Raw genomic sequence first — 13,875 nt, 5'->3', positions numbered from 1 at the left:
GTGAAGAGATTACTTCAAAATAAAACCTTAAAAAAAAAAAAAAAGAAAGAAAGCATTCTTCCAAATAATAGCTTACCCCCTACTTTTAAAAATCACAGCAGTACTAAATAAAGGAAATTATCTTCCTGCCCCCCCCCCCCATCATCCACCCATCTACTACTATGGCAGGAGTTCAGTTGTGGTCCCTGAACCAGAGCGTGACTTCACCTCAAGCCTTGTTAGAAATGCAAATTCTTGGACTCCACCCTAGACCTGCTGAATCAGAAACTGACGGTTAGGCCTGGCAAGGTTTTAACAGGCCCTCCAGGTGATTCTGGGACCCACTCAAGCTTGAGAACCCACAGATAGAGGATTGGGTCAGAGCTGTTGGGGGGGTGGGGAGACACTATCACCATTGCTAGTAAAGATGATGGCTCATGTGACTTATTGTTAGGCAAGTGGGACTTTTGTTTTGCCTTTAAAGTCGCTTTATAGGGGCATCTGGCTGGGCCAGTTGGTACAGCACAGAGCTCTTGATCTTGGGGTCGTGAGTTTGAACCCCACGCTGGGTGCGGAGATCACTTTAAAATCTTTAAAAAAAAATTTTTTTTTTTTTTTTTAGCTGAGGTTCTTTTAATTGAAAAACACACACAGGGCTTATCGCTTGAGAAAGAATAGTCTAGAAGTCTGGCTCTACCTTTGTTTTTTGTTTTGGGGTTGCTGGATGGCATCCCTTCCTTTTTCTTAGCCTGTTGCCCATCTGTAAAATGGGTATCATCTATCTGGGGCTTTAGGAGAGTAAAATGAGGGTGGGTGTGGTTCGGCTGTCCTCCCAGTGATGCATGAATTTTATGTGTTTACTACAGAAAACATAGTCCAGGTACCAGCAGCGTCAGCATGACAGGAGAGCTTGTTAAATGCAGATCTCAAGCTCCCACCCAAACCTCCTGAATGGGGGAGACTTAATCAGCATATTAAAGTCCCAGATGGAGAGCCTGGCTAGTGCAGTCCATACAGCATGCAACTCTCTCCTGGTGGTCAGTTCAAGTCCCATGTTGGGCATAGAGATTATTTAAAAAAATTAAAACAAATTTTTAAAAGGAGGGTCCCAGATGATCAAACATTAAAATTTAAGAGGCACTTTTAGAGCAAAGGCAACTGAAATGAGAGTAAGCTAGGATGATGTAAGAATCGAAAGTGGACACGTGGCATCCCCTAGTCACTGCCCTCACTGGTACCTAGAAGACCCAAATTGGCAAAGGTGATGTTCAAATTAAGCACTATCTGGACGGGACGGTGGGGGGGGGGGGGGGGTAGGCTTTTTCTTGTCAAGAGGGTTAAGTACATAGCTTTACCGTTTATAATAGAAATAAATGAAAGCTGGGATGCCTAGATTGCTGAGTGGTTAAGCCTCCGACTTCAGCTCAGGTCATGATCTTACGGTTCCTGAGTTTAAGCCCTGCGTCGGGCTCTGTGCTGACAGCTCAGAGCCTGGAGCCTGCTTCCGGTTCTGTGTCTCCCTCTCTCTCTGCCCCTCCACTGCGTGAGCTCTCGCTCTGTCTCAAAAATACACATTTTTTGGCACAAAAACAGACACTCAGATCAATGGAACAGAATACAGAACCTAGAAATGGACCCACAAACATACGGCCAAATAATCTTTGACAAAGCAGGAAAGAATATCCAATGGAATAAAGACAGTCTCTTCAAGTCGTACTGGGAAAACTGGACAGCAACATGCAGAAGAATGAACCCAGACCACTTTCTTACACCATACACAAAAACAAACTCAAAATGAATGAAAGACCTCAATGTAAAACAGGAAGCCATCAAAAGCCTCAAGGAGAAAGCAGGCAAAAACCTCTTTGATCTTGGCCATCGCAACTTCTTACTCAAGTGTCTCCAGAGGCAAGGGAAACAAAAGCAAACATGAACTACTGGGACCTCATCAAAAAGCTTCTGCACAGCGAAGGAAACAATCAGCAAAACTAAAAGGCAACCGACAGAATGGGAGAAGATATTTGTAAACAACATAGCAGATAAAGGGTTAGTATCCAAAATCTATGAAGAACTTATCAAACTCAACACCCAAAAAAACAAATAATCCAGTGAAGAAATGGGCAAAAGACATGAATACACTTCTCCAAAGAAGACATCCAGACGGCCAACCGACACATGAAAAAATGCTCAACATCACTCATCATCAGGGAAACACAAATCAAAACCACAATGAGATACCACCTTACACCTGTCAGAATGGCTAACATTAACAACTCGGGCAACAACAGACGTTGGTGAGGATGTGGACTGCTGGTGGGAATGCAAACTGGTGCAGCCGTTCTGGAAAACAGTGTGGAGGTTCCTGAAAAAATTAAAAGTAGAACTACCCTACCACCCAGCAATTGCACTACTAGGTATTTATCCAAGGGATACAGGTGTGCTGTTTCGAAGGGACACATGCACCCCCACGTTTACAGCAGCACTGTCGACAACAGCCAAAGGATGGGAAGAGCCCAAATGTCCATCGAAGGATGAATGGGTAAAGAAGATGTGGTCTATATATACGATGGAGTATTACTCGGCAATCAAAAAGAATGAAATCTTGCCATTTGCGGCTACGTGGATGGAACTGGAGGGTATTATGCTGAGCGAAATTAGAGAAAGACAAAAATTATATGACTTCACCCATATGAGGACTTTAAGAGACAAAACAGATGAACAAAAGGGAAGGGAAGCAAAAATAATATAAAAACAGGGAGGGGGACAAAACATAAAAGACTCTTAAATACGGAGAACAAACAGGGTTACTGGAGGGGTGGTGGGAGGGGTGTGGGCTAAATGGGCAAGGGGCACTAAGGAATCTACTGAAATCGCTGTTGCGCTATATGCTAACCTGGATGTAAATTACACAATAAATGAATTAATAAAAAAAAATAATTGCTGACAGGGAAGGACTTAAAAAAAAGAAATAAACATTTAAAAAGAAAAAAATAAATGAAAGTTCCACGCACTAAAAAGTCCTCTCCAAGCTCTCCCTACTTCACGGCCAATGCTGATACTTGGTGTCCCTCGAAGGGCCATGCGCTACAAGATAAATCCCCTTTGCCTAGAATTCGAGTCGGGGTTAAAGACCGCTAGCACTGCACACAAGAACCCGAAAACGGGACCGAGGTTAGAATCACACCTCCCGTTCCCGCCAGCACCAGGAGCAGCAGCCGAGGTCGCCCCCACCCCCCGTCGGCCCCGCCCCCGCAGTTCCGGGTGAGGGTGACCACGTGCTTGTCGCCCATAACAACCCCGCGCTGCTCCCGCCCCCGGGCTGGGGCTGGCGAGCGACGGCCGCCTGCACCCGTGGGCCCTTGGAGGCAGTCTGAGCGACAGCCGAGATGGCCAACTGACGTGGCAGGCGCGATCCAAGGCGGGACGCTGCGTGCGGAAGCCGCCCGGGGCCGTGCGGGAGCGGAGGGCGCCGGCCGGGAAGGCAGGTGGGGACCCGGGGCAGCTGGGCGGGCGGGGGCGGGGTGGCGGGGACGGGGACTGCAGGCCAGAAAGGGTGCGGGCCCCGGCGGGCCCGGCGCCTGAGCTCGGCCCGCGGCGGAGGGAGGGGCCGCGTTTAAAGTGGGGGGGGGGGGGGCGAGATGCTTAAAGGGACCGGTCCCCAAAGAGGAGAGAGATTTAAAGGTGCAGGCTGCCGGGCTGTCGCCGGCCAGGGGGGGGCCGAGCTCGGCGCGCAGGAGACCTACGTAAAGTGGTAGGTGCTCGGGAGAGCAGGACGCTTTAAGGAGACCAGAGGCAAGCTTGTGAAGAGGCTGGGATGGGGTGAGAACACGTCCGTTGAAGGCAGGGATAAAGGAGTCGCTTGTCAAGGGCCCGGCGAGGTCTCCCTCTAAGGAAAAAAGAACATGCACTCCTGCTCTCCCCCAATGTCCTTTCTGGCTCCTCCAGGTTCCCTTGACCCCGGACCCCCCCGTTCCCAGGCTATGGCCCCCAGTGCCCTGTAGACCTGGCGCGACTCCCGTGCTTTCGACCCCTATTTGGGGCCCTGGGTGGCTACTGGAGGGCCTTGCAGAGGGGCAGAGAAGGCAGGACCATGGCATCTAGGGCCTCTGAACCTCCCTCAGGGCGCAGCGTGACGGCGGGCATCATCATTGTTGGAGATGAGATCCTCAAGGTGCGTCTGTGACGGGGGGGGGGGGGGGGGGTGGCGTGCTTCTGTCCTTAAGATCCTGCTGCACGATCTGTTGAGGGAAGGCAGGCCAGGGCGGGAGCCCCCTTGCTGCGGTGGAGGCCTGGAGTGAGCCCAGCATGTTAGAGGGAAAGTGACCCTTGTGCTTTCCATCACTCTGTTGAAAACTTGTAGCAAGGTGGCTTCAGTTTGTCCAGCAACTTGATAGGAGTAGGAGGGGCTTCACAGAAATGACAGGGAGTCCGACTTGTGAAGGGGGTACAGGTGCATGTGTTATTGAAGAGTTACAGCCAGCCTGTTTGGAAAATGGCCCAAGGCACTTGGCAGAGTGAGTAAGCGAAATAAAAGGAAACTACTGGACGGAAGAAATCCGTCGGATTCTTCTGAGCAATCGAGGGAAATCTTGTTAAAGGTCGTGGTAGGCATCGGGTTTGAGGTAGTGATCTTGACCCCTCCTTTTTGAGGGCTTACTAGGGCCCGCGGCTGTGCTTCTAGATCACATGTGCGGTTTCACTAACCCTTAGAACAATCCCCTGAGGTTCAATACTTTTATTATAAATGTCAATTAATAGATTATGAGACCGAGAAGCTAGCTTGTCCAAGGTTCCATAGCCAGGAGGTGGTAGAGGGGGGATTCCAACCTGAGTCCCTCTTACTCCAAGTAACCCTCGTCCACTAAGCCCTCTGGAGAGAAGTCGAAGAAGAAGGGGCCGCAAAGGAAGATCGTGTGCACACCGCAGGCAGCCTCAAATGTTCTGCAAAGGAATGTGAACTTTATTCCGTATATGTTTGGAAACAACACAGGGCTTTTGAGCCCAAGAGTGATGCAATCCCAGTAACACATTAGAAAGGTTAGTCAGAAGGCACTGGGCAGAGCGCTGGGGCTGGCGGCCGGGAGCCTGGCCAGGGGGCCTCAACAATGTCCAGATGACAGGTGCCAAGGACCTGCCCGGCGGCAGTAGGGACCAAGGGAAGAGAGCAGATGGGGAGACATTTCAGTACACTTGATGGTAGGAGGGCCTCGCTGGCGGTGGACAGTGTCTGGGGAGGCCACTGGCCAAAGTGACAACGGCCAGGAATACGGCAGAGATGCCTGATAGGTAGGCAGAGCCAGGGAGCTGAAACCGTCAGGGTTGGGGAGGAAGTGGATGGGTCGTCCACATAGAATTGGCCACCGAATCCTCAGGCATAGATGAGGTCAAGGTCAAAGCACGGAGAAGGAGGCCCAAGGTGGGTCATGCGACCCCCGGCTGTTCAGCTGGATTTTCTCACCCTCGTACCCAGTCCAGGCTTTAGAGCCTCACGAGGCAGCGTCCCCCAAAAGAGCATGATGCCCCACACGGCTGTCACCCCTTCCCCTTTGCCCTCGAGTCCGGCAGCACTGACACTCTCATCGTCCCCATCTCATCTCCCAGGGACACACTCAGGACACCAACACCTACTTTCTATGCCGGACACTGCGCTCCCTGGGGGTCCAGGTGTGCCGGGTCTCTGTCGTACCCGACGAGGTGGCCACCATCGCGGCAGAGGTCACTTCTTTCTCCAGCCGCTTCACCCACGTCCTCACGGCAGGGGGCATCGGCCCCACTCACGATGATGTGACCTTTGAGGCGGTAGCACAGGCCTTCGGGGATGAGCTCAAGCCGCACCCCGAGCTGGAAGCGGCCATCCGAGCCCTCGGAGGGAAGGGCTGCGAGAAGCTGTCCGTAGTGCCCTCCTCCGCCCGCCTGCATTACGGCACAGACCCTCACACGGGCCGGCCCTTCAAGTTCCCGCTGGTCTCCGTCCGAAATGTCTACCTCTTCCCGGGCATTCCCGAGCTGCTGCGGAGGGTGCTGGAGGGGCTGAAGGGGCTGTTCCGAAACACGGCGGTGCAGTTCCACCTGCGGGAGCTGTACGTGGCCGCCGACGAGGCCTCCATCGCCCCCGTGCTGGCTGAGGCGCAGGCCCACTTTGGGCGCAGGCTCGGCCTGGGCTCCTACCCCGACTGGGGCAGCAACTACTATCGGGTGAAGCTGTCGTTGGACTCGGAGGAAGAGGGGCCGCTGGAGGAGTGCCTGGCCTACCTGACTGCCCGTCTGCCCCCGGGATCGCTGGTCCCCTACGTGCCCGACGCCGTGGGGCAGGCCAGGGAGGCTGTCTACCAGCTCGCAGAATCAGGTAGGGGCCTGGGGGGGTGGGGGCTGCACGTGCCCACCCCACCCCTGCCCAGGTCTCGGGAATGTAGGGTCTGAGAGAGGGGGGATAGCTCCGGTGCCGTCGGTCATTCTTCAGTAAATGTCAACCGGGTGCCCGCTCCTGCCAGCACTGTGCTGGGTACCGCGGACCGAGCTCAACAGGACAGTGTGTTACACGCCACGGCCTTCTGGGCCGGCAGTGTAACAAGAAAGGTAGGCGTCAGGCCCGAGACGTCGGTCTCAGCGGCCTCCACGGTGGGGAGGTCAGCCTTGACCTGGGCGTATGTACGTTAAATACAGTCTGCTGGGCGAGTGTCGGACATGTGGGCCGATGAGGAGGATTGGGCCCCACCGGGAGGTGGGCGAGAGCAAACAGGGTGGGGTTTAGGGGAACGAAGGAGAGCAGGGCCCCCCGAGGGAAGACACTGAGGTGAAGGGTTCTGAATGGCAGGCCGGGACAGACCCTGAAGGGCATGTAGGACTCCAGCCTTTACTCTGGGAACACTGGGAAGCCTGGAGAGGCTTCAGGCCAGGGCGGTGTGCCCCCCCCCCCCCCCCCGCCCTCTGACGGCCACATGTACATATCTTCTTGTCTGTCTCCTTGCAGGGTCTTCTCTGGGGGGGAAGGTGGCAGGCGCCCTGCAGACCATTGAGACCGCCCTGGCTCAGTATGACCTCAGCCACCTTTGCGTGGGCTTCAATGGAGGCAAGGACTGCACGGCCCTCCTGCACCTCTTCCACGCGGCCGTGCAGAGGTGAGCCCACGGCCCGGGGCGAAGGCAGCAAGGAGGGAGAGGGCGGCCAGGTGTGGTTTGGGAGGGAGGGAGCCGTGGTGACCTCTCCGCGCTCTTCCCCCGCCACATTGACTGAGCATCTGACATCTGGGTGGCCCTGGGTGGCCCTGGGTGGACGTGTAGGCCACCGGCCCTGAGCACAGGGAGGTCACAGCCCATCCAGGAGCAGAGAGAACAGTGTGCGAGCTCTCTGGGGAGCATTGCTCTGCCAAGCCTGTGCGTCCTCCCCTCCCCAGGACACGCCCCGATACTCAGGAGCCCCTCCAGATCCTGTACATCCGCAACATCTCCCCCTTCCCCGAGCTGGAGCAGTTCCTACAGGACACCATCAAGAGGTACCGAGGGCCTGGAAGTGTGGGCTCCGGGTGCGGCTCAGCAGTGCCCGCTTCTGACCCCCGCCCCTCCCCTCCTCAGGTATAATCTGCAGGTGCTGGAGGCCGAGGGCCACATGAAGCAGGCCCTGTGTGAGCTGCAGGCCCGGCACCCCCGGCTGGAGGCCGTCCTGATGGGCACCCGCCGCACCGACCCCTACTCCTGCAGCCTCCACCCCTTCAGCCCCACGGACCCTGGCTGGCCTGCCTTCGTGCGCGTCAACCCGCTGCTGGTAACGGGGAGGGGGCCGCAGCGCCTCCCGTCTCCCGACCCCTGTCGCTCATTGCGCCCTGGCCCCCCACGTGGGAGAGGTGGGAGCCCGGGGCTCGCGTGAGGGACCCCCATCACCCAAGGGAGGCCGTGCTGCTCGGCCGTTCAGCTTTCTGACCATTCTGTAGGGAGCACCGATTCCGTGGCGGGCTTGTGCTTTCTACCTTTAGGTCTGCACTGCCCAGAATGGCAGCCACCAGCCTCTTATCGATACTCAAATTACAACCTACTGAAATGAAAGAAAGAATGACCCCAAACCACTGAGTGGTGCGCTCCGAGTGTGACGAATTCTGTGGTGTGGGTGTTATATCTTAATTTTAAAAATTAAATACCCTTCAGAATTCGCTTCTTCAGAGGCACTAACCCCATTTCCAGCCGCGGCCACGTTAGACGGCCCAGCTGGAGACGCAGCGGGCTGCGTGGACTCCTGGACACAACCACGTCCGTCCTGGAGCACGCCGGTCCCTGGGGGGTGGCTTGGGGGCGGAGGGAGGCGGGCAAAGGTTTCCCGTTTTGCGTGGCCGCACCCAGCAGGCTGTGCCGGAGAATCCCGGAGAATCCCAGAGAATCCCGGAGAATCCCCCAGGAGGCCTCCCTCAGAGCCCCGGAAGCAGAAGAGCTCTAGGCGGGCCCCTGCCCGGGCGGCGGGCCGCAGTGTGGGAGGGGGGACTTTGTGACCCCACTCTGACCCCCAGGACTGGACCTACAGAGACATCTGGGACTTCCTGCGGCAGCTGTTTGTCCCGTACTGTGTCCTATATGACCGAGGGTAAGGGTGCTGGGAGAGGACGGGTGTCGTGGGCGTGGGGACGAGGTGGGGGCGCTGCGGTGGGGAGAGCCTGCCCTGAACTCGCCTGCCTCCTCCCTGCTCCAGCTACACGTCGCTGGGGGGCCGCGAGAACACCGTGAGGAACCCGGCCCTGAAGTGCCTGAGCCCGGGGGGCCAGCCCACCTACCGGCCAGCCTACCTCCTGGAGAACGAAGACGAGGAGAGGAACTCGCGCACGTGACCCCGAGCAGCCCGAGGGAGGCCGCCCTGGGGTGTCCCCTGTCAATAAACCGCCTCTTGCGTGCCTGCTCCTCTGCCTGTGTCTTCCTGCTCCAGGGGACGGGACGGGAGAAGCAGACGTGGGCCGGGCTCTGCCAGCTCCCAGCTGCCAGTGCTCCCTCTGGGGAACAGGGGCGGTGGGGGGGCAACAGGGGGACGTACACAGAACACTCGGCAGGAGCCCACCGGAGGGCAGCCTACCACGCCAGCCCCTGGGGGAGAGGCACCCCGGGCAGGACGCCGAGGTTTGGAGAGCCAGGCTGGGAGAAGGGAAGCTGGGCTGGCCTGGCTGCGGAGGACAGAAGACGGGGTGGCCGGCCGCCCCCCCCCCCCCGCCCCAACCCAGCCTCCACCCCTGCCCATGGAGGCTGACTCAGCCCATTCTTGGGCCCAGAACCTTCCCTGTGCTAGACCCCGGGGCCTTTGTCCCCATAGTCATGAGGTCTGAGGGGGTGGGGACGCTGCTGATAAAAGGCCCGGGAGACAGCTCTGTGCGCCTCAGAGCTGCGGCCCATATGCAGCCCCGGACACAGCCCCTCGCCCAGGCCCTGCCTTTCTCCTTCAGAAGGGCCCTGTGGGGCACTGGGTTCCAGGTGCCGGTCATGAAGACGGGCACAGGATGGGAGGGCCTGCAGCAGACCCTGAAGGAAGTTGCCTACATCCTCCTCTGCTGCTGGTGCATCAAGGAACTGCTGGATTGATGCCCGGGACCGCCCCCGCCCCGCCCGCCCCTGCACCGCTCAGGTGGGCCTGGATCCACCCCTTCCCCTCCCGCGCCCCCGCACCCTGCACCGCTCAGGTGGGCGGGCAGGGTCCCAGACCCAGGCGCAGGGCCACAGCTTCTGTGACAGAGCCCGCCTCCCAGCTTCCTGTTCTCTCCTCCAGCGCCGGGCCCAGCCCCCATCGAGCACCCCCCGCCCCGGCCCCCACCTCCAGGCCAGCTGTGCTTGACCGACGATGGGCCACAAACAACCGGGGGAAGTGTGGACCCTGCTTCGAGTTTGTGCCATGTGCCAGCCTCCGTTCCCGCCCGCACCTCTGCTGGACCTCCGGTGCAGGTGCACGGGAGCTGCCTGGCTGCTGGCCGGGACCCGGATAAGACTGCCGCGGGACCCGCACCGTGAGCTCACCGGCCTAGATGGTTGATTTTTCTGTACTCAGTGCCAGGAATGGGCTAAGGATCACTAAACTGTGTGTGCGTGCATGTGTGTGCATAAATGTATATGTATATATATATATATGTATGTATGTATATACATATATCATCTGCTGTGTGCCAATCCTGGTGCTCTGAACACATCAGTGAACAAAACAGGCCCCTGTACTCACAGAGCTTACATTCTGCTGGGCAGAGGCAGGAAATAAGATGTAAACAAAAAATAGGGATATAGATGTTCTATATAAAATAAATAGGCCTTGAGGCCAAACGTGCTAAATGTCTAAAAGGGACTCCAAACAACTCAGCACTGAAAGGGTCTTGGAGCCAGAGCCAGCGTTCAGACCAGGGAGGGAAGGAGATGGGCGCCGGGGCGGCCTGGTCGGTGGAGCGTCCAACTCAGGTCATGATCTTGCGGTTCATGGGTGCGAGACCCTCATCAGGCTCTGTGCTAACAGCTGGGAGCTGGCTTTGGATTCTGCTGCCCCTCCCCCACTCACACTCTGCCGCCCCCCCCCCCCGTCTCTCTCAAAAATAAACATTACAAAAAAATCATTTTTAAAGAAGGGAGGGAAGGAGGTTGTCCTGGATACAACCCACACCGAAAACCAGGTTTTCCGACTCACTGGTTGGGGAGGGTGGAGGGTGGAAAGCCCAGGTTCCTCCCAACCGGTGGGTAGGGAGGGGTCCGGCTTGGGTGGGGTCCCGCGCCTTAAGCCAGGAACTCAAATAGAAGACATGGCCTGGCCGGCTCCCCGCCTTGAGGATCTTGGGAGAAGCCCTGGGCCCTTGCTAGCCCCAAGCTCACGGGAAGTCGGGCCCTGCTCCCCCTGGTCACACATGAGGCCGCAAGAGAAAGGCACCCGGGTGGCCACGCAGGTTCCTCAGGCTTGTCACCGTGCACAAGCACAAACAGCCAGAATGAGCACCGCTCCCTCTCTTCCCCTCGGCAGCCGAAACACACGCTGCCCCTGAATCACGCCCAGCAGTGGGCACGCGTCAGCCACTGACACCATCTTGCTCACACTTCCCGACACGCCCACTCAGCCCCCCACAACCGCAGAGCCTCTTGGGGCCAGTTGTTGCCCCCTCCCTTCCGTCCTGGGGCACAAGCCTGGAGATGGTGTGTGGGACTCTCTCCTCACCCCAGGGACCAGCTTTTCCCAGACTTCCTCTGGGTGTGTTTTGTCTCTCTTGGTAAAGGTGACCCATACCTAGAGTAAGCAGTTCTGGTGAGAAGTGACCCCCCTCACGACCACTGTCCCCACGGGGGTGGCTCAGATTCAGCAGCCCCTGGGAGGGCATTCGGGAGAGAGTGCTGCACGCGCCTCGCCCTCCTCTTCCCTCGTTCGTGCAACAAATGTTAGGGAGCACCCGCTGTGTGCCAATCCCCGTGCTCCCGGCACCACCGCAGTGAGCAAAACAGGCCCCAGGACTCACGGAGCTTCCGTTCCAGTGGGCAGAGATAGGAAATAAAATGTAAACAAAACAATAGGAACATAGCTGTGATTAGAAGATGCGGGCTATGAGCTGGGGTGGGTGTGAGGCAGGTCGTGACGTGCCGGTGGCTCAGGGCAGGCTTAATAGCGAGAGCAGTGGAGGGAAGGGCTGGCCTGCGCGCATACACATTCCTTTTTTTTTTTTTTTAAGAGTTTTTCTATTTTTCAGTAATATCTGGCCCCAACATGGGGCTCGAACTCACAACCCCGAGACTGAGAATCACGCACTCTGCGGACGGAGCCAGCCGGGCACCCTGAGCCCGGAGGAATTCTCGGAGTTGCTAACATGGTCTCCACACGGCGCTGCCGCCTGGTTTTTCCCCTCCGACGAGGCAGGGACTCCGCAGGGGCACACACGGAGCCTGCTCCCTCTTTCCTGCGGCAGCGTGGTTCTCCATAGTCCTCCCGCTCAAGGTAGTCTTTATCTGGGTAGCTTGGCGACCTTCAGGCCTGCACAAAATGCAGGTAGGTCAGCCTTCTCGCCGGGTCCCTTCAGAGCCCACCTACCCCAGGACACAGCAGTAGGAAGAGGTAAGAGCTTGAATCCAACCGGAGAGAGGTTAGCGGTGGAGGACACAGAATTCACCTTTCCACACAAGTGTGGGGCTCCTGCCTCCCCTCACAGCCTGCACCCCTGCTCGGTCCGCCCGTCCCTGACTCGAGCTCTGGCCTTCTGCCTCCCTTCTCCTTTTTTTTTTTTTTTTTCTGATTTTTTTGTTTGTTTGTTTACTTATTTTTGAGATAGAGAGAGAGCATGAGCAGGGGAGGGGCAAAGAGGGAGAAGGAGACACAGAATCCAAAGCAGGCTCCAGGCTCCGAGCTGTCAGCACAGAGCCCCAGGCGGATATCGAACTCGTGATTCGTGAGATCAGGACCTGAACCGAAGTCGGACGCTTAATCCACTGAGCCATGCTGGCGTCCCCAGCATGTTTGACTTTTATATTTAGGAGGGGAAAAAACTGTTTTTCATGTTTATTTACTTTTAGAGAGATAGAGTGTGAGCAGGGGAGGGGCAGACAGAGAGGGAGACGAAGAATCGCAAGCAGAATCCAGACTCCGAGCTGTCAGCCCAGAGCCCCCCCTCCCCCCCACACCGGGCTCCAACTCACGAACCCTGAGGTCATGACCTGAGCCAATTGGGACATTTAACTGATTGAGCCTCCCAGGCGCCCCTCTCCCTTTCCTTTCTCAGACCCCACTCCCACTGAGCCACTGAGCAGGGACAGGGCCTCGGGCTGGATCCTAGAGTCAGAGTTCTGAGCACAAGCTCCCTCGACAGCGGAGGGGATGTCTGGCGAAGGCCACCAGGGAAGCGGTAGGTGTCGGAAGGCAGGGCCCAGGAAGTTGACGGAGGGAGAAGAGGAGAGACTGCGGGTGGCCCAAGAGGAGTGTCAGCCCTCAAGAGAGCCCTGAGAGTGGGAAGTATGGGGGGAGGAGCGGGGAGGATAAGAAAAACCGTGCATGCCGTTCTGAGAACCCTTGCCACACTACAGTGTTGGACACTTACACAAGCCCGCTTGAAAAGTAGGCTGGACAAGGGCAACTGTCCCAGGTTAGCTTGGAAGAAACAGGCCAAGAGAGGTGACGTGACCCACTGAAGGCCAAACCCACAGTACACTGCAGTGCGGTAGTCGGCTGGCGAGCCCCGATTTTCTCGTCTCATATTCGGGGCTCCTGCGGGCCAGCCAGACTTCCTCTTCTGATATTGCACTTCAGGGGGTGGCCTGGTGGCCTGGGGGCGGGGCCAAGCGCGCAAAGGTGTGGGGAGGACTCCCGCTCCCATTCTGCACCCACTCCACCTCCCCCCCACACGTCCACTCTCAGCCGGCCTTCCTCTTGCTCCGCCTGCCCTTTGGGGGTCCCAGAGACGTCTTTTTCACCTAGGCCACACAGGCCAGGACCCGGTTCGGGCCTACACCTCCCCAGTGCTCTCCAAGGGAAAGAGATGCGGCCGCTACGCTGCGACGTCCTCCTCCCAGCTGGGAGAAGCTCACGTTTGGAGGGTCCAGACTCCGCTCGGGGCTCATTGGAGGGCGGAAGATGGCGGAAGAGGGGAGCTGAGTGCCAAGAATACGAGGGCTGGGGAAGAGCTAGCTCATTTGCCCCTGGGCGCCCAGGGGCCCTCTAGTGGCCACAAGGGGAAGGGGAAGGGGCGGGGTAAAACCGGGAAGAAGCCTCGGCAAAGCTGGAAGCGACCCCCAGATGCTGCAGCACTGGAAGGATTCTACCCAGGATTCCTAGCCGATCACGTCGACAGAAGACCCTCCGTGGTGTGCGAGAGGCAGGTGGAGGAGAGGGGTCCTGGCGAAGTGGTCGGAGGAGCCGCCCGCACTCATCTGGCTATTTTAGTAAAGATCTTGGTGGGGTCCTGAGTTCTCGCAGCAACGCTCAGAA

General features: G+C 57.5%; 2 protein-coding genes across 4 annotated transcripts; both read left to right on the top strand.

Annotated features, from left to right (window-relative positions):
• The first annotated feature begins 3,417 nt into the window (after window positions 1-3,417).
• FLAD1 (flavin adenine dinucleotide synthetase 1) lies at window positions 3,418-8,857 on the top strand. 3 transcript variants are annotated; one of them, XM_030303333.1, is made up of 8 exons: window positions 3,418-3,464; window positions 3,925-4,150; window positions 5,581-6,325; window positions 6,950-7,097; window positions 7,373-7,471; window positions 7,551-7,740; window positions 8,474-8,547; window positions 8,653-8,857. In XM_030303333.1, the coding sequence occupies exons 2-8, from the start codon at window positions 4,070-4,072 to the stop codon at window positions 8,786-8,788; spliced, it is 1,473 nt and encodes a 490-aa protein (XP_030159193.1). In that variant the 5' UTR covers window positions 3,418-3,464; window positions 3,925-4,069; the 3' UTR covers window positions 8,789-8,857. The 3 variants fall into 3 exon arrangements, 2 of the variants coding, with proteins under 2 accessions (XP_030159193.1, XP_030159192.1); XM_030303332.1 differs by lacking the exon at window positions 3,418-3,464 and having other exon boundaries at window positions 3,594-4,150; XR_003966074.1 differs by lacking the exons at window positions 3,418-3,464; window positions 8,653-8,857 and having other exon boundaries at window positions 3,593-4,150; window positions 7,551-8,075.
• Window positions 8,858-8,955: 98 nt separating this feature from the next.
• On the top strand, window positions 8,956-10,282 carry LOC115505644 (lens epithelial protein). The gene is made up of 2 exons (XM_030303358.1): window positions 8,956-9,570; window positions 9,712-10,282. The coding sequence occupies exon 1, from the start codon at window positions 9,264-9,266 to the stop codon at window positions 9,525-9,527; it is 264 nt and encodes an 87-aa protein (XP_030159218.1). The 5' UTR covers window positions 8,956-9,263; the 3' UTR covers window positions 9,528-9,570; window positions 9,712-10,282.
• Window positions 10,283-13,875: the final 3,593 nt, after the last annotated feature.

Source organism: Lynx canadensis, chromosome F1 (genome assembly GCF_007474595.2).
Source record: "Lynx canadensis isolate LIC74 chromosome F1, mLynCan4.pri.v2, whole genome shotgun sequence".
In the NCBI taxonomy this organism is placed as follows: domain Eukaryota; kingdom Metazoa; phylum Chordata; class Mammalia; order Carnivora; family Felidae; genus Lynx; species Lynx canadensis.
Note: the sequence above shows the minus strand (reverse complement) of the source record. Positions and strands in the feature narration are given on the sequence as shown.

What these genes read in the sequence shown, in the direction of transcription:
- FLAD1 (XM_030303333.1), top strand. Translation starts at nt 4,070, where the DNA reads ATGGCATCTAGGGCCTCTGAACCTCCCTCAGGGCGCAGCGTGACGGCG. An exon ending in CTACAGGACACCATCAAGAG is followed by an intron (nt 7,472 to 7,550) that starts GTACCGAGGGCC and finishes TCCCCTCCTCAG; the next exon opens with GTATAATCTGCAGGTGCTGG. An exon ending in TGTGTCCTATATGACCGAGG is followed by an intron (nt 8,548 to 8,652) that starts GTAAGGGTGCTG and finishes TCCCTGCTCCAG; the next exon opens with CTACACGTCGCTGGGGGGCC.
- LOC115505644 (XM_030303358.1), top strand. Translation starts at nt 9,264, where the DNA reads ATGAGGTCTGAGGGGGTGGGGACGCTGCTGATAAAAGGCCCGGGAGAC.